A 22291-nucleotide genomic window follows, 5' to 3' on the forward strand; every position below is an offset into this window, starting at 1 on the left:
CTCTCAACAATGCGACCCCAAACTGTTCACACATCTTGTTGGCTGATTTTTGTTGTTGCGGTTTCAAAGCTCATTTCCTGCAGTTCTACACATCTTGCCATGGGGCAGAGAGAACATTTAGCCATTTTAAAGCAACATTTCTGCAATTCTAACATTTCCTGACATTTTTTGTGTATCGAGATACTTGAGTAAAAAAATGAAAAATAATCAATTGGAGCTCCTGGGTATGTAACTTGGCCATGAGAACTACAAGATTTGGATAGCAGCTTAGCCTAAATTACCTACCTAGATAACATGGCTTAGTGGATCAATTGGACATTTCTGACCGGTTATAATCAGCTGTTAGTGAATGACAAAAAAAATTAAAACTGCCCACCAAAGGTTTTTTTTGTTGTTGTTGTTGTCTGGACCCACGGTCCGTATTGTCCCTGTTCTGGGTCTGAATACGAACTGCAGTCCACCTATCAGAGTATGTAAGCAGAGCGAGATTCCCAAAGGCTGGAGCGTCTGCCTTCTCGCCCGCTCCAGTAGCACCCACTTCATGAGCTCAAGGCATGCCTGGCCCAGCATGCATTTGTAGTCTACTTGTGTGCTGCAATAGCCCCTTGCTTTAGCTACATTAGTTTGCTAAATATTTTCATAAAATAAACTGTTATAACACAGGTGCAAATCAAGGTGACTTACAAAGATGAAGACCATGGGAGGGAGTGCAGTGATGTGTTCACAACTAAAGGATATACAACTAGAGGATATTCTTCGCTGCTGGCCTGCTCTCCGGGCACTATCGCATGAACCTGAAGCCACAGACGGCTTCAGTTTTAAAAAATGTATTAGTAAAAAGGCACCAAGTAATTTGTTTAATTTGTATCAGTCACAGCCTATTTGCACAATTTATAGACTATAATGATTAAATACAATGACATGTTTAAATACTGCGCGCTTTGTCCCTACCGACCTGTTGTGTTGCACTCGCAAATGCTTCACAATGTAAATGCTTCACAAGGGTTAGGGTTAGGGTTAGGGTTATAGCCTTGGAATAATATAGCCTAAACTCATTTTTGTTCCTTCCTAGGCTCCCTCTCTGGCTCCTGACCTATTTAGTGTTTGTATGCTGTTTAATATGACATGTAGCCTATTTGAAATGATGAGCGCTTCTTACATCCACCTTTTCATGTTTATTAACATACTTTTCATTCAAATCATATGGTTTGGTTTCAATACTTCAAAGCGAATTGGTAGGTCCAGCTAGTCACAAAAATAGTTGGGTGTTGGTTAAATTGTGATTTTAATGAATGGAGCAAATTTGGAGTGGGAGTTTTTTTCTTTGAGTGCAGAGCAGCTTTAAGCTGATCGGTTGGAAAGGACATGGAGCACCCAAGTTGTATGTATATATTTGTAATAATAATTACAACAATACTGAATGAACAATGAACACTTTTAACTTAATAAACTCACAAAAAAAGATAGTCCCTTTTTCAGGACCCTGTCTTTCAAAGATAATTTGTAAAAATCCAAATAACTTTACAGGTCTTCATTGTAAAGGGTTATAACACTGTTTCCCATGCTTGTTCAATGAACCATAAACAATTAATGAACATGCACCTGTGGAACGGTCGTTAACAGCTTACAGACGGTAGGCAACTAAGGTCACAGTTATGAAAACTTTCTAGACTCTAAAAAACACCAAAAGAAAGATGCCCAGGGTCCCTGCTCATCTGCGTGAACATGCCTTAGGCATGCTGCAAGGAGGCATGAGGACTGCAGATGTGGCCAGGGCAATAAATTGCAATGTCCGTTCTGTGAGACGCCTTAGACAGCACTACATGGAGACAGGACGGACAGCTGATCGTCCTTGCAGTGGCAGACCACGTGTAACAACTTAGTTAATGCAGCTGGTGGCCACACCAGATACTGACTTACTTTTTATTTTGGACCCCCTTTGTTCAGGGACACATTATTCCATGTGTTAGTCACATGTATGTGGAACTTGTTCAGTTTGTCTCAGTTGTTGAATCTTATGTTCATATGAATATTTACACATGTTAAGTTTGCTGAAAATAAATGCAGCTGACAGTGAGAGGACATTTCTTTTTTTGCTGAGTTTATATAAATAAAATCAATTTAGTCTCAATAAATAATGAAACATGTTCAATTTGGTTTAAATATTGCAAAAACACAGTGTTGGAGAAGTAAATGTGCCATGTAAATAAAGCTAACGTTTAAGTTCCTTGCTCAGTACATGAGAACATATGAAAGCTGGTGGTTCAATATTCCCAGTTAAGAAGTTTTAGGTTGTAGTTATTATAGGAATTATGACGCGTCGACTATTTCTCTCTATACCATTTGTATTTCATATACCTTTTGACTATTGGATGTTCTTATAGGCACTTTAGTATTGCCAGCCTAATCTCGGCAGTTAGGCTGGAATTCATAAACAGCACTGTGCTTCAAGCATTGCTAAGAGCTGCTGGCAAACGCAGTAAAGGACGGTTTGAATGAATACTTACGAGCCTGCTGCTGTCTACCACCGCTCAGTCAGACTGCTCTATCAAATGTCAAATCATAGACTTAATTATAATATAATAAACACAGAAATACGAGCCTTTGGTCATTAATATGGTCAAATTCGGAAACTAGAATTTCGAAAACCATACATTTATTATTTCAGTGAAATACAGAACCGTTCCGTATTTTATCGAACAGCTGGCAACCCTAAGTCTAAATATTGTTGTTACATTGCACAACCTTCAATGTTATGTCATCTTAACTACACATGGTTGATGATATTACTAGGTTAACTAGTGATTATGTGAAGGTTGATTTTGTAATTAAAAAAAAAAAAATGTAAAAAAAATTATAAGAAGTTTAATGTTAGCTAGCAACTTACCTTGGTTCCTTGCAGCCACAATGTCCTTTGACGCTGCACTCGCGTAACAGGTGGTCAGCCTGCCACGCAGTTTCCTCGTGGATTGCAATGTAATCGGCCTTAATCGGCAACCAAAAAGGCTGATTACCGATTGTTATGAAAACTTGAAATCGGCCCTAATTAATCTGCGACCTCTATTTCCAACCGTGTAACTCTGCTCACATACTCTGCCACCTATTTAGTATGGCTTCCGTTAGACAGTGTCAGCTGTGTCTGCCACCTTAGCTGAATAAAACCTTGAATTTGATCTCCCTTTATTCCACTACACATGATATGCAGGATTTCCGTTAGCCGGTAATAGCTGAAAAATAAAACGGGCAAAATAATGCTTTTTAGCCTATTCATTGATTTTAAATAACAGTTGATGGAAATACATTTGGCTGGGCATGCTTATTGGTCTATAGGGTCATTTGCATAATTTAGCGGAATTCAATTGGTAGGTGTGTATTGTGTTAATCAATATGTTTATCACGCATTATGAGTGGACAATCTGTCAGACAGTGCGAGAGCTGCTGCTGGAGTGAAACGTGCTTTTATAAGTCCAATCTTTGCGTAACAATTTGAAATGCTATTGTGTGTTAAACAGTTATGATGGCCTCGATTAAAAAGGGCTAGGCCTACTAAATTTGCTATTCAAGTGCATATACTAGTCATATTAGCAATCCAAGCTAGTTGTTGCATCTTTAGATCACCCCTCTTTCTACATTTCTAACGGATCTTTTCATCTCTTTCACATGAAAGGTTAAATAAAAAAATAAATAAAACCGCTCGCAAAGCGGTGCGCTTTTGACAAGTGTTTTCCCGCCAGTTGCATTATGGAACAAATATTTGCACGTAGCCTACTGCCTGTGCGCATTGCTGCGCTTATAATGTGAAGAAATAATAGTTAAATGTGCTGATCTGTTGCATAATCCTCAGTGCTTTTATCGTCCCATAATTGTCCCAGAGTCTTTGGAATAGGCTATCTCTTTCTCGCACAGAACGACAAGCTGACGAATAGAATGTCAACTTTTCTACTATACGGGATATTAGATTTACATAGGCTAGTGATTTTGCTGTTCATTTCTAGTCTTGTTGGCTGAGGAAAAGTAAATGTGGCAGTTCTTCTAACATTGTCAAAGTGAGCATTGGAATTCAGTAAGAAGGATGCACCCCGTTGCGTCCTTGAATTGCATGTTCTGTTAAGATGAATAACCATAATCTAATGTGATTTGTCATTTTGAGTACCCTTGGTGCAACCCTAATCAGGTTATGCACCAAATGCATATGGGTCCAGTAAACTTCTCAAATGTCCATTAAATTAAAATGCTGCCGGTGAAATGGCGCCACATTTTCCTAATGGAAAGAAACCCTGATTGTGGTATATAAATGCTAGGGCTGTCAAGCACGGACACAGCTTTATGTAGACATGAGTTATAATAGCTATGATTTTATAACTTCAAAGACTAAGCTTTTTACAAATTATTTACTTAGAATTCAACAGTCTAAGGCTCAGTAGTGTGTGTGGCCTCCCTGTATGACCTCCCTACAATGCCTGGGCATGCTCCTGGTGAGGTGGCGGATGGTCTCCTGAGGGATCTCCTCCCAGACCTGGACTAAAGCATCCGCCAACTCCTGAACAGTCTGTGGTGCAACGTGGCGTTTGTGGATGGAGCGAGACATGATGTCCCAGATGTGCTCAATTGGATTCAGGTCTGGGGAACGGGCGGGCCAGTCCATAGCATCAATGCCTTCCTCTTGCAGGAACTGCTGACACACTCCAGCAACATGAGGTCTAGCATTGTCTTGCATTAGGAGGAACCCAGGGCCAACCGCACCAGCATATGGTCTCACAAGTGGTCTGAGGATCTCATCTCGGTACCTAATGGCAGTCAGGTTACCTCTGGCGAGCACATGGAGGGCTGTGCGGCCCCCCCAAAGAAATGTCACCCCACACCATGACTGACCCACCGCCAACCCGGTCATGCTGGAGGATGTTGCAGGCAGCAGAACGCATCTCCAGACTCTGTCACGTGCTCAGTGTGAACCTGCTTTCATCTGTGAAGAGCACATGGCGCCAGTGGCGAATTTGCCAATCTTGGTGTTCTCTGGCAAATGCCAAACGTCCTGCACAGTGTTGGGCTGTAAGCACAACCCCCACCTGTGGACGTCGGACCCTCATACCACCCTCATGGAGTCTGTTTCTGACCGTTTGAGCAGACACATGCACAATTGTGGCCTGCTGGAGGTCATTTTGCAGGGCTCTGGCAGTGCTCCTCCTGCTCCTCCTTGCACAAAGTCGGAGGTAGCGGTCCTGCTGCTGGGTTGTTTCCCTCCTACGGCCTCCTCCACGTCTCCTGATGTACTGGCCTGTCTCCTAGTAGCGCCTCCATGCTCTGGACACTACGCTGACAGACACAGCAAACCTTCTTGCCACAGCTCGCATTGATGTGCCATCCTGGATGAGCTGCAGTACCTGAGTCACTTGTGTGGGTTGTAGACTCCGTCTCATGCTAACACTAGAGTGAAAGCACCGCCAGCATTCAAAAGTGACCAAAACATCAGCCAGGAAGCATAGGAACTGAGAAGTGGTCTGTGGTCACCACCTGCAGAACCACTCCATTATTGGGGGTGTCTTGCTAATTGCCTATAATTTCCACCTGTTGTCTATTCCATTTGCACAACAGCATGTGACATTTATTGTCAATCAGTGTTGCTCCCTAAGTGGACAGTTTGATTTCACAGAAGTGTGATTGACTTGGAGTTACATTGTGTTGTTTAAGTGTTCCCTTAATTTTTTTTGAGCAGTGTATATTCCATACCAGTGGCCTATTGCTTTCTTTTAGTTAATTTCATATCTTTTTTTGCCATTTCAGAGATGCAGTCGCAGGTAAATCACAACTTCCACCCAGAGAGTGAGGTGAACATCAACAAGCTGGTGAACATCAAGCTGACTGCATCCTACACCTACCTCTCCCTGGTATGGTCTATATAATATGTACAGTGCATTCTGAAAGTATTCAGAACCATGGACTTTTTCCACATTTGTTACGTTACAGCCTTACTCTAAAACTGATTAAATGAACATTTTCCTTGTCAGTCTACAGATACAATAAATACCCCATTATAACAAAACGAAAACAGGTTTTTTAGAAATGTTTGCAAATATCTTATGTAAAAGGTTGTTTTTTTTTTTTCTTAAGTATTCAGTCCCTTTGCTATGGGACTTGAAATTGAGCTCAGGTGCATTTCTGTTTCCATTGATCATCCTTGAGATGTTTCTACAAATTGATTGGGGTCCACCTGTGGTAAATTCAATTAATTGGACATGATTTGGAAAGGCACACACCTGTCTATAAGATCCCACAGTTGTCAGAGCAAAGACCAAGCCATGAGGTCAAAGGAATTGTCCGTAGAGCTATGAGACTGGATTATTTTCGAGGCACAGATCTGGGGAAAGGGTGCCAAAAAGAAAACTGAGCAATCGGGGAAGAAGGGCCTTGGTTAGGGTCATGATCAAGAACCCAATGGTCACACTGACAGAGCTCCAGAGTTACTCTGTGGAGATGGGGGAACCTTCCAGAAGGACAGCCATCTCTGCAGCACTCCACCAATCAAGCGTTTATGGCAGAGTAGCTAAACGGAAGATACTCTTCAGTAAAGACACATGAAAGTTTGCCAAAAGGCACCTAAATGACTCAGACCATGAGAAACAAGATTATCTGGTCTGATGAAACCAACATTGAACTCTTTGGCCTGAATGCCAAGCGTCACGTCTGGAGGAAACCAGGCACCGTTCATCACCTGGCCAATACCAACCCTCCTTGTGAAGCGTGGTGGCATCATCATGCTGTGGGGATGTTTTTCAGGGACTGGGAGACTAGTCAGGATCAAGGGAAAGATGAACGGAGCAAGGTACAGATCCTTGATGAAAACCTGCTACAGAGTGCTCAGGACCTCAGACTGGCGCGAAGGTTCACCTTCCAACAGGACAACGACCCTAAGCACACAGCCAAGACTACGCAGGAGTGGCTTCGGAACAAGTCTCTGAATGTCCTTGAGTGGTCCAGCCAGAGTCCGGACTTGAACCCAAACGAACATCTCTGGAGAGACATGAAAATAGCTGTGCAGCGACACTCCCCATCCAACCTGACAGAGCTTGAGAGGATGTGCAAAGAAGAATGGGAGCATCTCCCCAAATACCGGTGTGCCAAGCTTGTAGCGTCATACCCAAGAAGACTCGAGGCTGTAAATCGCTGCCAAAGGTGCTTCAACAAAGTACTGAGTAAAGGGTCAGAATACTTAAATAAATGTGATGTTTTTTATTTTTATACATTTGCTCAATTTCTAAACTTGTTTTTGCTTTGTCATTATGGGTATTCAAATAAAAATGTATTTGTCACATACACATGGTTTGCAGATGTTAATGCGAGTGTAGCGAAATGCTTGTGCTTCTAGTTCCGACCATGCAGTATTATCTAACAAGTAATCTAACCTAACAATTTCACAACAACTACCTTATACACACAAGTGTAAAGGAATGAATAAGAATATGTACATAAAAATATATGAATGAGTGATGGCCGAACGGCATAGGCAAGATGCAGTAGATGGTATAGAGTACAGTATATAGATATGAGATGAGTAATGTAGGGTATGTAAACATTATATAAAGTGGCTAGTGATACATTTATTACATCAATTTTTCCATTATTAAAGTTAAGAGTTGAGTCAGTATGTTGGCAGCAGCCACTCAATGTTATTGATGGCTGTTGAACAGTCCGATGGCCTTGAAATATACGTTTTTCAGTCTCTCGGTCCCCGCTTTGATACACCTGTACTGACCTCGCCTTCTGGATGATAGCGGGGTGAACAGGCAGTGGTTCGGGTGGTTGTTGTCCTTGATGATATTTTTGGCCTTCCTGTGACATTGGGTGGTGTAGGTGTCCTGAGGGCAGGTAGTTGCCCCCGGTGATGCGTTGTGCAGACCTCACTACCCTCTGGAGAGCCTTACAGTTATGGGCCTAGCAGTTGCCGTACCAGGCGGTGATACAGCCTGACAGGATGCTCTCGATTGTGCATCTGTAAAAGTTTGAGTGTTTTTGGTGACAAGCCGAATTTCTTCAGCCTCCTGAGGTTGAAGAGGGGCTGCTGCGCCGCCTTCACCGCGCTGTCTGTGTGGGTGGACCATTTCAGTTTTTCCGTGATGTGTACGCCGAGGAACTTCCACCCTCTCCACTACTGTCCCGTCGATGTGGATAGGGGGCTGCTCCCTCTGCTGTTTCTTGAAGTCCACGATCATCTCCTTTGTTTTGTTGACATTGAGTGTGAGGTTATTTTCCTGAAACCACACTCCGAGGGCCCTCACCTCCTCCCTGTAGGCCGTCTTGTCATTGTTGGTAATCAAGCCTACCACTGTCGTCTGCAAACTTGATGATTGAGTTGGAGGCGTGCATGGCCACGTAGTCGTGGGTGAACAGGGAGTACAGGAGAGGGCTCAGAACGCACCCTTGCAGGGCCCCAGTGTTGAGGGTCAGCGGGATGGAGATGTTGCTACCTACCCTCACCACCTGGGGGCGTCCCGTCAGGAAGTCCAGGACCCAGTTGCACAGGGCGGGGTCGAGAACCAGGATCGGTACTATGGTGTTAAATGCTGAGCTGTAGTCGATGAACAGCAGTCTTACATAGGTATTCCTCTTGTCCAGATGGGTTAGGGCAGTGTGATTGTGATTGCGTCGTCTGTGGACCTATTGGGGCGGTAAGCAAATTGAAGTGGGTCTAGGGTGTCAGGTAGAGTGATATGGTTCTTGACTACTCTCTCAAAGCACTTCATGATGACGGAAGTGAGTGCTACGGGGCGGTAGTCATTTAGCTCAGTTACCTTAGCTTTCTTGGGAACAGGAAAAATGTGTCCCTCTTGAAGCATGTGGGAACAGCAGACTGGGATAAGGATTGATTGAATATGTCCGTAAACACACCAGCCACTGGCCTGCGTATGCTCTTTGGACGCGGCTGAGGATGCCGTCTGGGCCTGCAGCCTTGCGAGGGTTAACATGTTTAAATGTTTTACTCACGTTGGCTGCATTGCGACTCTACTTTGTCTCTATACTGACGCTTAGCTTGTTTGATTGCCTTGTGGAGGGAATAGCTCCACTGTCTGTATTCGGTCATGTTTCCGGTCACCTTGCTCTGCTTTAAAAGCAGTGGTTTGCGCTTTCAGTTTTGCGCGAATGCTGCCATCAATCCACGGTTTCTGGTTGGGGAATGTTTTAATAGACACTGTGGGCACAACATCACTGATGCACTTGCTAATAAACCTGCTCACGGAATTTGCGTATTCATCAATGTTGTTGTTCGATGCTATGCGGAACATATCCCAGTCCATGTGATCGAAGCAATCGTGAAGTGTGGAATCCAACTGGTCGGACCAGTGTTGAACAGACCTGAGCGCAGGTGCTTCCCGTTTTAGTTTCTGTCTATAGGCTGGGAGCAACAAAACTGAGTCGTGGTCAGCTTTTCCGAAAGGAGGGTGGGGGAGGGCCTTATATGCATCGCGGAAGTTAGAATAACAATGATCCAGGGTTTTGCCAGCCTGGGTTGCGCAATCGATATGCTGATAGTATTTAGGGAGCCTTGTTTTCAGATTAGCCTTGTTAAAATCCCCAGCTACAATAAATTCAGCCTCAGGATATGTGGTTTCCAGTTTACATAGAGTCGAATGAAGTTCTTTCAGGGCCGTCTGTGTCTGCTTTGGGGGGAATATACACGACTGTGATTATGATCGAAGAGAATTCTCTTGGTAGATAATGCGGTCGGCATTTGATTGTGAGGAATTCTAAGTCAGGTGAACAAAAGGACTTGGGTTCCTGTATGTTGTTATGATCACAGCATGTCTCGTTAATCATAAGGCATACACCCCCGCCCTTCTTCTTACCAGAGAGATGCTTGTTTCTGTCGGCGCGATGCATGAAGAAACCAGGCAGCTGTACCGACTCCGATAGCGTGTCTCGAGTGAGCCATGTTTCCGTGAAACAAAGAACGTTACAGTCTCTGATGTCTCTCTGGAAGGTAACCCTTGCTCGGATTTCGTCTGCCTTGTTGTCAAGAGACTGGACATTGGCGAGTAGTATGCTCGGGAGTGGTGTGCGATGTACCCGTCTACGGAGCCTGACCAGAAGACCGCGCCATCTGCCCCTTCTACGGCGCCGTTGTTTTGGGTCGCCTGCTGGGATCCGATCCATTGTCCTGGGTGGTGGGCCAAACAGAGGATCCGCTTCGGGACAGTTGTATTCCTGGTCGTAATGTTGGTGAGTTGATGTTGCTCTCATATCCAATAGTTCCTCCCGACTGTATGTCATAAAACCTAAGATTAAATTTAAAAAAAATACTACACAGTTTCCTAGGAACGCGAAGCGAGGCGGGTATCTCTGTCGGCGCCGGAAGTAACATTATTACTATTGTGTGTAGACTGAGGGGGACACTCTCAATATAATTCATTTTAGAATAAGGCTAACAACAAAATGTGGAAAAAGTGAAGGCGTCTGAATACTTTCTGAATGCACAAAGTATTCAAAACATTAAGGATATCTGCTCTTTCCATGACAGACTGACCAAGTCAAAGTGATGATCCCTTATTGATGTGACTTGTTAAATACACTTCAATCAGTTTAGATGAAGGGGAGGAGACAGGTTAAAGAAGGATTTCTAAGCCTTGAGACATGGATTGTGTGTGCCATTCAGTGGGTGAATGGGCAAGACAAAAAATGTAAGCCCCTCTGAACTAGGTATGATGGTAGGTGCCAGGCACTCCGGTTTGTGTCAAGAACTGCATTGCTGCTGGGTTTTTCACACAACAGTTTCCTGTGTGTATCAAGAATGGTCCATCACCCAAAGGACATCCAGCCAACTTGACACAACTGTGGGTGTTGGTGTCAACATGAGCCAGCATCCCTGTGGAACGCTTTCGACCATGCCCCAACTAATTGAGGCTGTTCTGATGGCAAGGGGGGTGCACAATTCAATATTAGGAAGATGTTCCTAATGTTTGGTATAATCAGTGTATATCTTTATTTTCATTTATTATCCCTTTTTCTCCCCATGTTCGTGGTATCCAATTGTCTCATCGCTGCAACTCCCGTACGGACTCGGGAGAGGCGAAGGTCGAGAGCCGTCTTTCCTCCGAAACACAACCCGCTCTGTTGCGGCTGGGAGCGACAGAGCCTGGACTCGAACCCAGAATCTCTAGTGGCACAGCTAGCACTGTAGTGCCATAGACCTCTGCGCCACTCAGGAGGCTGTACTCAGTGTATAGCTCAGCGCTAGCTTACTCCGATAGGGCCCTCTCTCCTAAATGTTCTTTCTTATTCTTCCCTCTCCATGTTATTTTCATGTGTTTAGTTCTTTGACTGGCACTGGCTATTTTCTACTCTGTGGTCCACCATGTTATAAAAATGTGATCTGTTGATACTGACCTGTTTTTATCTAATATGTATTTCTCTGTTCTCGCCCAGGGCATGTATTTCGACAGGGACGATGTGGCTTTGCGCAGCTTCTCTAGTTTTTTCCTGGAGCGCTCTGTGAAGGAGAGAGAGCAGGCAGAAAAATTGCTGGAATACCAGAATATGAGAGGCGGTCGCGTTCTCCTTCAGCCCATCGCTGTAAGTTACTATTTCTCTACAAAACATGCTCACTCTTATTTTGCTTATAAGGCCTTTGTACGTGAGATTGGCAGCCGATTTTCCTGTCCTAGAATTGCCCTCTCCCTCATTATCCAAATTCTCAATTTTTGTTTTGTTTTCCCAGGTTTCGTTTTTTTTGGGGGGGGGTAGGGGGTTTGCTCTCAAAATCACTTTTTTAAAGTCTACAGGAAAGATTAAATCACATCAGGAATAAATAAATAAAAATTGAAGAAATGTAGGTGTGGTTACCCTTTAAATGCAACGCCCACCAGCCAGAGACCATTGTTTGGTTACCTGTGTTTCTGTAGCACTCATGTGATTGCAGGGTTTGCAGAACAAATGCCCACCGGATTGATGCAAACAATCATGATATCCTTAGTTAACATTTAATTGGTACGATTTTTAGGAAAGCCTTTGCATCCGCCAGCGGACAGTTATCATTATTGCTAATGGCTAGGCAAAGCATAGACTAGGCATATGCGCACACAACACACACAGACGGCATTCCTGTGCCATTTCAGAAAGTTGCAGAAAAAAATTAATCGCATGCATTTCATTCCCTATGAGTCCCACCTTAATGCTGGTGTGATTCTTACTAATAACCCCTTTTAAACATATTCTGCATCCATTGGTACCAACCATTAGTGTGTGTAAATAACGGGGGCTGAGCTAGAGTGGTATTAATGAGACAAGGACTCAAGTCCAAATGGTTTGAGCTTTTAGTAGTTTGTATCGGTCTATGGAGAGCTGAGACTCTCAAACACGCACATGTAACATGTTTTGCTAGTTTCTGGTGCACCCACAAGCTACGCGAGTCGTTAGAAGATCATATGAAATCCAAGGACATAGTGTCTAATACTGTAATAAGCTCACTTAGTTGCTGTCAAACTCCACACAGTTGTCACCGACTAGTTGGCTAAATCTAACAAAGTAACATTAGATAAACCCTCTCAAACTGTTTCAGCTAGTTGGGTGTCAAAATTGCACTGATAAACAATGGGGAATTGTAGATTACTCATCCTTCTGCAAGATAAAGTTGGCTAGCTAGCAACATCCAGATACAAATGAGAGAACACCTCACATGGACCATTTGACTCACCCTAGCAAGGCTGGTTAGCTAGGCTGTTTGCATGTTATCTAGAGGGTTCGTGACTAACTTTTAGTTTTTTTGCCTACGTTTACTGACACACATATTCAGCCGATTCCTCCTCAGTTATTCTACACTAGCACATTCAGACGAGTGCTTTGAAATCGGAGTAGATAGCCAGTGTGAATTTGCGAACCAAATGGCACCTGCATCTCTAGCTGTGTATAGCCCCGAAAAACAATGAGGTGAAAAAGTCAGTCACTCCTCTCATGACATCTTCCTAGCAGCTAGCTAGCAAACGTTAGGCTGTGTTTTTAGCTTGCTACATAAATAGATACGTTAGCCTATTAGCCACGTTATGGCTGTTTTGTGATTATTGCCCTTGCTAGTTTGATTGTATTAACATTCCCAGCCTTAGTTACATTTGTCCGTTTTTGTCCAAAATATTGAGTCATCAAAAATTAAACTGCATCCCGAATGGAGGCAGCAAATAATGTACTAGGCCAGCTGGGATTTACAACCTTGTAGCAATATCTTTTGGACTACCAAGAAATGTATTGGTGAATTATATTAATCATGCATTGAGCTGCAACAATGCCTTAATGTATGTCATAGAATGTTGAGTCAAATACAACTTATTTTTGGCCTCCCAGGTGGCGCACTGCACCGCAGCGCTAGTGGTGCCACCAGAGACTCTGGGTTCGCGCCCAGGCTCTGTCGCAGGGGGTCTGTGGGGCGACGTGGGCCTAGCGTCGTCCGGGTTAGGGAGGGTTTGGCCGGTAGGGATATCCTTGTCTCGCACCAGCGACTCCTGTGGCGGGCTGGGCGCAGTGGCCAGCACCAAGGTCGCCAGGTGCACAGTGTTTCCTCCGACACATTGGTGCGGCTGGCTTCCGGGTTGCATGCGCGCTGTGTTAAGAAGCAGTGCGGCTTGGTTGGGTTGTGTTTCGGAGGATGCATGACTTTCGTCCTTGTAGCGATGAGACAAGATAGTAACTACTAATAATTGGATACTATGTAATTGGGGAGATAAAGGGGGTAATAAAAAAAATACTTATTTTTAAAACCTCTTGGTAGCATAAACTGGGAATTGGATATTTTTCACTGATTTATGATTCTGTTTTTCATATGTAGTTAAAACGCTGTCAGTTCCACTTTAAGAAAGAAGGCCCGAGGGCGTGTGGAAATGATAGCTAACCAGCCATGTTATTTCAATGAAAAATTTGCTAGCTTTGTAGCGGTAATACTATGTGCAAACACTTGTTTAAAATTCTTCATCCAATTGTCTCATCAACATCCTGCTCCAACTTACAAATTATGTGAATGTAATTTTAACTAATTTGATCCATATTTAGCAACATCTCCCTCCCTGAGTTAGCGAAGCATAGTGACCAGCCAGAAGTCAAGCGGAAATGAAACCCCCGATATGGAATGTGGGAGGTGCTAGAATGCATTGACTGTATTCCGCGGATTTGTCAGGCTCCTACATGCAGTTGTGATAGCCAAGTCACTGTGCCTGTTTGACTACATTGTAGGCGAACTATGAACTATCACTAACCTACAAATAACCTTTCGTGATGTATCCCAAATAACTACTCTATGTGATCTAGATTAGCGGTTTTGGGCCTCGCCTTGCTCAAACTGATTCCTTCAAATGCGCGGTCTGTCTCTTTTTCAGAAACCCAGCAGGGAGGACTGGCTAGGTGGCCTGGATGCCATCACCTTCTCCCTGGAGTTTCAGAAAACCCTCAACACGTCCCTCCTCGAGGTGCACCGTGGTGCCAACACTCACACTGACCCCCATGTAAATCCATGATAATTATCCCATTGTGATTAACTGTTATGCATATTTTAATGGATGTTCGGTGTTATTAGATCAGATGTATTTGATAGCTATGTATAACTGAAGCTCATAACATCCATGTTGGTCTGTTAGTGATTTGAGCAGATAAAAAAATGAAAAGGAGGAACAGAGAATGTTGAAAGAATAGCTGCAGAAAGCATGTGGCCTCCGCTGCGGTATGCATCTATCTCTATGACGTCAGTGCCGTGCTGTCTGTTGCAACCGGGCATAACAATACAACTTTACTTCCTCTTTAGCTGTGTGACTTCCTAGAGCAGCACTTCCTGTCCGACAGCCATGACACCATCAAGAAGCTGGGTGACCATCTAGGCAGCCTGACCCGCCTCACTTCCTCCGAGACCCATGGCTCCATGGGAGAATACCTGTTTGACAAGCACACCCTGTAAGACTCACAGCAAGAAGAGAGCACAGCTTTCACACAGGGACTGGAGTCTGGAGAGTTGCATTTCCGTTACAAGTAGCACTAAAGTGGGATTTAGCAATAGAACCACATACCTCTTACAGTACGTACAGAAAACAATGCAAGACCATGGAACAGTTGAATACCTCAACACCCGTTTACCACTTCTGATGTGAACAGTGGTTACCACTGACAAACAAAAAGGTGTAATGGGTTCGCACTCAAAGATATGTCGCATAAAGCTTACTATTCAATTTTTCTAAATTATTTTCACTGCATCAGGGATAGCATACAAAGACATTTCGGCTTTACATCCTTCAGTGTGTAGGTACAATTTTATTTTAATTTGAAACCGCATTTTTAGAGAACAACCGATGAGCAGCAGGTACTTCTGATCAGGGTTGCCACTCATCTGCCAATCAGGTATGTGTCTTTTCTGGCCTACCTGTATACAAATTAGTCACAGAGTAATACAGAATTATAGGGTATGGGAGTGGGCACGAAGGGCAACCGCCCCAGGTGTCCGTTCACCTAAACAACTCTGGTGCTATAAGTCAACTTGGTTTCTGCCATAGAGTTGATCAAGCATTCCAGCAGTAAATATGCTTCATTGTGTTGTGCATTCCTACATACAGTGGGGCAAAAAACTATTTAGTCAGCCACCAATTGTGCAAGTTCTCCCATTTAAAAAGATGAGAAAGGCCTGTAATTTTCATCATAGGTACACTTCAACTATGACAGACAAAATGAGGGAGAAAAAATCCAGAAAATCACACAGGATTTTTTATTAATTTATTTTCAAATTATGGTGGAAAATAAGTATTTGGTCACCTAAAAACAAGCAAGATTTCTGGCTCTCACAGACCTGTAACTTCTTTAAGAGGCTCCTCTGTCCTCCACTCGTTACCTGTATTAATGGCACCTGTTTGAACTTGTTATCAGTATAAAAGACACCTGTCCACAACCTCAAACAGTCACACTCCAAACTCCACTATGGCCAAGACCAAAGAGCTGTCAAATGACACCAGAAACAAAATTGTAGACCTGCACCAGGCTGGGAAGACTGAATCTGCAATAGGTAAGCAGCTTGGTTTAAAGAAATCAACTGTGGGAGCAATTATTAGGAAATGGAAGACATACAAGACCACTGATAATCTCCCTCGATCTGGGGCTCCACGCAAGATCTCACCCCATGGGGTCAAAATGATCACAAGAACGGTGAGCAAAAATCCCAGAACCACAGTGAATGACTTTCAGAGAGCTGGGACCAAAGTAACAAAGCCTACCATCAGTAACACACTACGCCGCCAGGGACTCAAATCCTGCAGTGCCAGACGTGTCCCCCTGCTTAAGCCAGTACATGTCCAGGCCCGTCTGAAGTTTGCTAGAGAGCATTTGGATGATCCAGAAGAAGATTGGGAGAATGTCATATGGTCAGATGAAACCAAAATATAACTTTTTGGTAAAAACTCAACTCGTGGTGTTTGGAGGACAAAGAATGCTGAGTTGCATCCAAAGAACACCATACCTACTGTGAAGCATGGGGGTGGAAACATCATCCTTTGGGGCTGTTTTTCTGCAAAGGGACCAGGGCGACTGATCTGTGTAAAGGAAAGAATGAATGGGGCCATATATCGTGAGATTTTGAGTGAAAACCTCCTTCCATCAGCAAGGGCATTGAAGATGAAACGTGGCTGGGTCTTTCAGCATGACAATGATCCCAAACACACCGCCCGGGCAACAAAGGAGTGGCTTCGTAAGAAGCATTTCAAGGTCCTGGAGTGGCCTAGCCAGTCTCCAGATCTCAACCCCATAGAAAATCTTTGTAGGGAGTTGAAAGTCTGTGTTGCCCAGCAACAGCCCCAAAACATCACTGCTCTAGAGGAGATCTGCATGGAGGAATGGGCCAAAATACCAGCAACAGTGTGTGAAAACCTATTGAGATAAACTTTTGTTATTGACCAAATACTTATTTTCCACCATAATTTGCAAATAAATTCATAAAAAATCATACAATGTGATTTTCTGGATTCTTTTTTCTCATTTTGTCTGTCATAGTTGAAGTGTACCTATGATGAACATTACAGGCCTCTCTCATCTTTTTAAGTGGGAGAACTTGCACAATTGGTGGCTGACTAAATACTTTTTTGCCCCACTGTAATTCTTAATCAGTGCTGTGTTACACCTAGTTTCATTACTCCAAAATGCAGCACATGATCAAATATGTTCTAAAGGATTTAATAAACAGTTGAATTTGAATAAAAGTAACACTATTGATGGCTTTGTCTAATTTTCTTCTGGTGTGGTTGGGGTTCCTGGTATTACTGAGTCACTGTCGAGCGAAGATTTGTTTTACTTGCGACTGACAGATTTTTTGTTTGTTTGTTTGTATAACCGCACAGAAAATATAGGTCTGGAAAATTGGAAGTCATGACCTAGTTAACTTCCGGCGCCGACAGAGATGGCCGCCTCGCTTCGCGTTCCTAGGAAACTATGCAGTTTTTAGTTTTTTTACGTGTTATTTCTTACATTAGTACCCCAGGTCATCTTAGGTTTCATTACATACAGTCGAAAAGAACTACTGAATATAAGATCAGCATCAACTCACCATCAGTACGACCAAGAATATGTTTTTCGCGACGCGGATCCTGTGTTCTGCCTTACAAACAGGACAACGGAGTGGATCCTATGCAGCGACCCAAAAAAACGACTCCGAAAGAGAGGGAAACGAGGCGGTCTTCTGGTCAGACTCCGGAGACGGGCACAGCGCGCACCACTCCCTAGCATTCTTCTTGCCAATGTCCAGTCTCTTGACAACAAGGTTGATGAAATCCGAGCAAGGGTAGCATTCCAGAGGGACATCAGAGACTGTAACGTCCTTTGCTTCACTGAAACATGGCTCACTGGTGAGACGCTATCCGAAGCGGTGCAGTCAACGGGTTTCTCCACACATCGCGCTGACAGAAACAAACATCTTTCTGGGAAGAAGAGGGGCGGGGGCGTATGCCTCATGGCCAACGTGACATGGTGTGATGAAAGAAACATACAGGAACTCAAATCCTTCTGTTCACCTGATTTAGAATTCCTCACAATCAAATGTAGACCGCTTTATCTACCAAGAGAATTCTCTTCGATTATAATCACAGCCGTATATATCCCCCCCCAAGCAGACACATCGATGGCTCTGAACGAACTTTATTTAACTCTCTGCAAACTGGAAACAATTTATCCGGAGGCTGCATTCATTGTAGCTGGGGATTTTAACAAGGCTAATCTGAAAACAAGACTCCCCAAATTTTATCAGCATATCGATTGCGCAACCAGGGGAGGAAAGACCTTGGATCATTGTTACTCTAACTTCCGCGACGCATATAAGGCCCTGCCCCGCCCCCCTTTCGGAAAAGCTGACCACGACTCCATTTTGTTGATCCCTGCCTACAGACAGAAACTAAAACAAGAGGCTCCCACGCTGAGGTCTGTCCAACGCTGGTCCGACCAAGCTGACTCCACACTCCAAGACTGCTTCCATCACGTGGACTGGGAGATGTTTCGTATTGCGTCAGATAACAACATTGACGAATACGCTGATTCGGTGTGCGAGTTCATTAGAACTTGCGTTGAAGATGTCGTTCCCATAGCAACGATTAAAACATTCCCTAACCAGAAACCGTGGATTGATGGCAGCATTCGTGTGAAACTGAAAGCGCGAACCACTGCTTTTAATCAGGGCAAGGTGTCTGGTAACATGACCGAATACAAACAGTGCAGCTATTCCCTCCGCAAGGCTATCAAACAAGCAAAGCGCCAGTACAGAGACAAAGTAGAATCTCAATTCAACGGCTCAGACACAAGAGGCATGTGGCAGGGTCTACAGTCAATCACGGACTACAGGAAGAAATCCAGCCCAGTCACGGACCAGGATGTCTTGCTCCCAGGCAGACTAAATAACTTTTTTGCCCGCTTTGAGGACAATACAGTGCCACTGACACGGCCTGCAACGAAAACATGCGGTCTCTCCTTCACTGCAGCCGAGGTGAGTAAGACATTTAAACGTGTTAACCCTCGCAAGGCTGCAGGCCCAGACGGCATCCCCAGCCGCGCCCTCAGAGCATGCGCAGACCAGCTGGCCGGTGTGTTTATGGACATATTCAATCAATCCCTATACCAGTCTGCTGTTCCCACATGCTTCAAGAGGGCCACCATTGTTCCTGTTCCCAAGAAAGCTAAGGTAACTGAGCTAAACGACTACCGCCCCGTAGCACTCACATCCGTCATCATGAAGTGCTTTGAGAGACTAGTCAAGGACCATATCACCTCCACCCTACCTGACACCCTAGACCCACTCCAATTTGCTTACCGCCCAAATAGGTCCACAGACGATGCAATCTCAACCACACTGCACACTGCCCTAACCCATCTGGACAAGAGGAATACCTATGTGAGAATGCTGTTCATCGACTACAGCTCGGCATTCAACACCATAGTACCCTCCAAGCTCGTCATCAAGCTCGAGACCCTGGGTCTCGACCCCGCCCTGTGCAACTGGGTACTGGACTTCCTGACGGGCCGCCCCCAGGTGGTGAGGGTAGGCAACAACATCTCCTCCCCGCTGATCCTCAACACTGGGGCCCCACAAGGGTGCGTTCTGAGCCCTCTCCTGTACTCCCTGTTCACCCACGACTGCGTGGCCACGCACGCCTCCAACTCAATCATCAAGTTTGCGGACGACACAACAGTGGTAGGCTTGATTACCAACAACGATGAGACGGCCTACAGGGAGGAGGTGAGGGCCCTCGGAGTGTGGTGTCAGGAAAATAACCTCACACTCAACGTCAACAAAACTAAGGAGATGATTGTGGACTTCAGGAAACAGCAGAGGGAACACCCCCCTATCCACATCGATGGAACAGTAGTGGAGAGGGTAGCAAGTTTTAAGTTCCTCGGCATACACATCACAGACAAACTGAATTGGTCCACTCACACAGACAGCATCGTGAAGAAGGCGCAGCAGCGCCTCTTCAACCTCAGGAGGCTGAAGAAATTCGGCTTGTCACCAAAAGCACTCACAAACTTCTACAGATGCACAATCGAGAGCATCCTGGCGGGCTGTATTACCGCCTGGTATGGCAACTGCACCGCCCTCAACCGTAAGGCTCTCCAGAGGGTAGTGAGGTCTGCACAACGCATCACCGGGGGCAAACTACCTGCCCTCCAGGACACCTACACCACCCGATGTCACAGGAAGGCCATAAAGATCATCAAGGACATCAACCACCCGAGCCACTGCCTGTTCACCCCGCTATCATCCAGAAGGCGAGGTCAGTACAGGTGCATCAAAGCTGGGACCGAGAGACTGAAAAACAGCTTCTATCTCAAGGCCATCAGACTGTTAAACAGCCACCACTAACACTGAGTGGCTGCTGCCAACACACTGACATTGACTCAACTCCAGCCACTTTAATAATGGGAATTGATGGGAAATGGCGTAAATATATCACTAGCCACTTTAAACAATGCTACCTTATATAAATGTTACTTACCCTACATTATTCATCTCATATGCATACGTATATACTGTACTCTATATCATCGACGGTATCCTTATGTAATACATGTATCACTAGCCACTTTATACTATACTATGCCACTTTGTTTACATACTCATCTCATTTGTACATACTGTACTCGATACCATCTACTGTATCTTGCCTATGCTGCTCTGTACCATCACTCATTCATATATCCTTATGTACATATTCTTTATCCCCTTACACTGTGTACAAGACAGTAGTTTTGGAATTGTTAGTTAGATTACTTGTTATTACTGCATTGTCGGAACTAGAAGCACAAGCATTTCGCTACACTCGCACTAACATCTGCTAACCATGTGTATGTGACAAATAAAATTTGATTTGATTTGATTTATTCTGCACAATTTTTGACAAGAAGATTACCTTAAATTCCACCCATGCATTAATCTCGTTCCCAGACAATTCTGCCCAAATGCGCGAAAGGTCTGGTGGACAAACAAGTCAAACGTTGCTGCCCCTATAATCGTCAAATGCATAGGCAGTGAGGGGATTCTATTAATGCCCCGGGCGAACCGAGTTAGCGTTGATTGTATCCTGGCGTGAGCCAGGTACCCGTTCTGGCTGACAGCGAAGGCGTCCCAAAACAAAAGTGACGTAGGAATCTGTGTTTTCACATGCAAAAGTGATTGCTTTCTGCCTTCCCAATGACAACTAGTACTGTATGTTTCTGAACAATGCACCATGCTGCATTCCCAGCTGCTTCGGGAACACCCTCCTCTTGTTCTGCCTATCAGGCATCCAGGTAGGGTTGATCTTGTTCCATATCACGAAGGCATTGTAAGTGAACACTTCAATGATGTTAGGGAAGATGACCAGGGGCCAGCGGGCAGTCATCCTCCTGCAGCTGTAAGTTCCAATCACCTTGTCCAGGTTATCCACGCCTCCTTTGTTGTGGTCATCATCCAGGATGATGGCTGGCTTCCTGTCCTCATGGTCATGATCACTCAGCATCAGCCGTTTTGTGCAGTGCTCTCAGGAGGACCAGATTATTGTTCCTCTTTGGGAGGTAAGAAACTAGAGTGAGGGTGAAGGCAAACTTTGATGAGAAGGCCTCTCCCCCTTGTTGCGAGGAGTGCAGGGGGGAGCTCAGGCTTGTTCTTTATAACTGTGCCAACCATGATGATCTTCCTCTTCAGGAGCTGCTGGCTGAGTTCATAAGAGGTGAAGAAATTGTCACACGTGACATTGTGACCCCTCAGTCCATCTGTCACATCAATCACAACCCGCATCCCTTGGTTCTTCTCCGGGACTCCACTGGTCGGCTTCCCTGTATAGACTTGCATCTTCCAAACGTAGCTGCACATACACAATAAAGTTTTAGTTTTGTCTGAGTTCAATCAGTAGCACAAAATCTCAATTTCTCATTGTGTGTGATTGCATAAAATTATTTTATAACTCCCGGGTCAAAAATCGCCCTAAGACATTCTTTGTACCCTGGTGGTAAAAAGGAAAAGTCATCAAATTTCAAGTTAAAAAATATACAATTTGGGGGGTTTTGTCTGCTGTTAAACATACCTTTTAGACAACACAAGGCTTAAGGTTGCTGCCCCTATAATCGCCAAGCCTGTCTCTTCTCTCTGGGGAGGTTCCCATTGCTTGGAAGGCAGCCATAGTTCATCCTTTATTTAAAGGGGGAGATCAAGCTGATCCTATCTGTTATAGGCCTATATCTATTTTGCCCTGTTTATCAAAATTGTTGGAAAAACTTGTCAATAATCAACTGACTTGCTTTCTTGATGTCTATAATATTCTCTCTGGTATGCAAT

General features: G+C 44.4%; 1 protein-coding gene across 2 annotated transcripts in view; it reads left to right on the forward strand.

Annotated features, from left to right (window-relative positions):
• The window catches only part of zgc:56095 (ferritin), a 30808-nt gene extending 13596 nt beyond the window's left edge, over positions 1 to 17212 (forward strand). The window contains exons 2-5 of one of the 2 annotated variants that reach the window (XM_021565263.3): positions 5782 to 5885; positions 11416 to 11562; positions 14349 to 14474; positions 14771 to 17212. In XM_021565263.3, coding sequence (XP_021420938.3) covers positions 5784 to 5885; positions 11416 to 11562; positions 14349 to 14474; positions 14771 to 14920 — 525 coding nt within the window. In that variant the 5' untranslated portion in view covers positions 5782 to 5783 and the 3' untranslated portion in view covers positions 14921 to 17212. Of the gene's footprint in view, positions 1 to 5781; positions 5886 to 9931; positions 10213 to 11415; positions 11563 to 14348; positions 14475 to 14770 lie in introns of those variants that run through there. The other variant, XM_090202305.1, reaches the window with a different exon arrangement.
• Positions 17213 to 22291: the final 5079 nt, after the last annotated feature.

This window comes from Oncorhynchus mykiss, chromosome 16 (assembly GCF_057628025.1).
Source record: "Oncorhynchus mykiss isolate SJ-2025 chromosome 16, ASM5762802v1, whole genome shotgun sequence".
Lineage (NCBI taxonomy): Eukaryota > Metazoa > Chordata > Actinopteri > Salmoniformes > Salmonidae > Oncorhynchus > Oncorhynchus mykiss.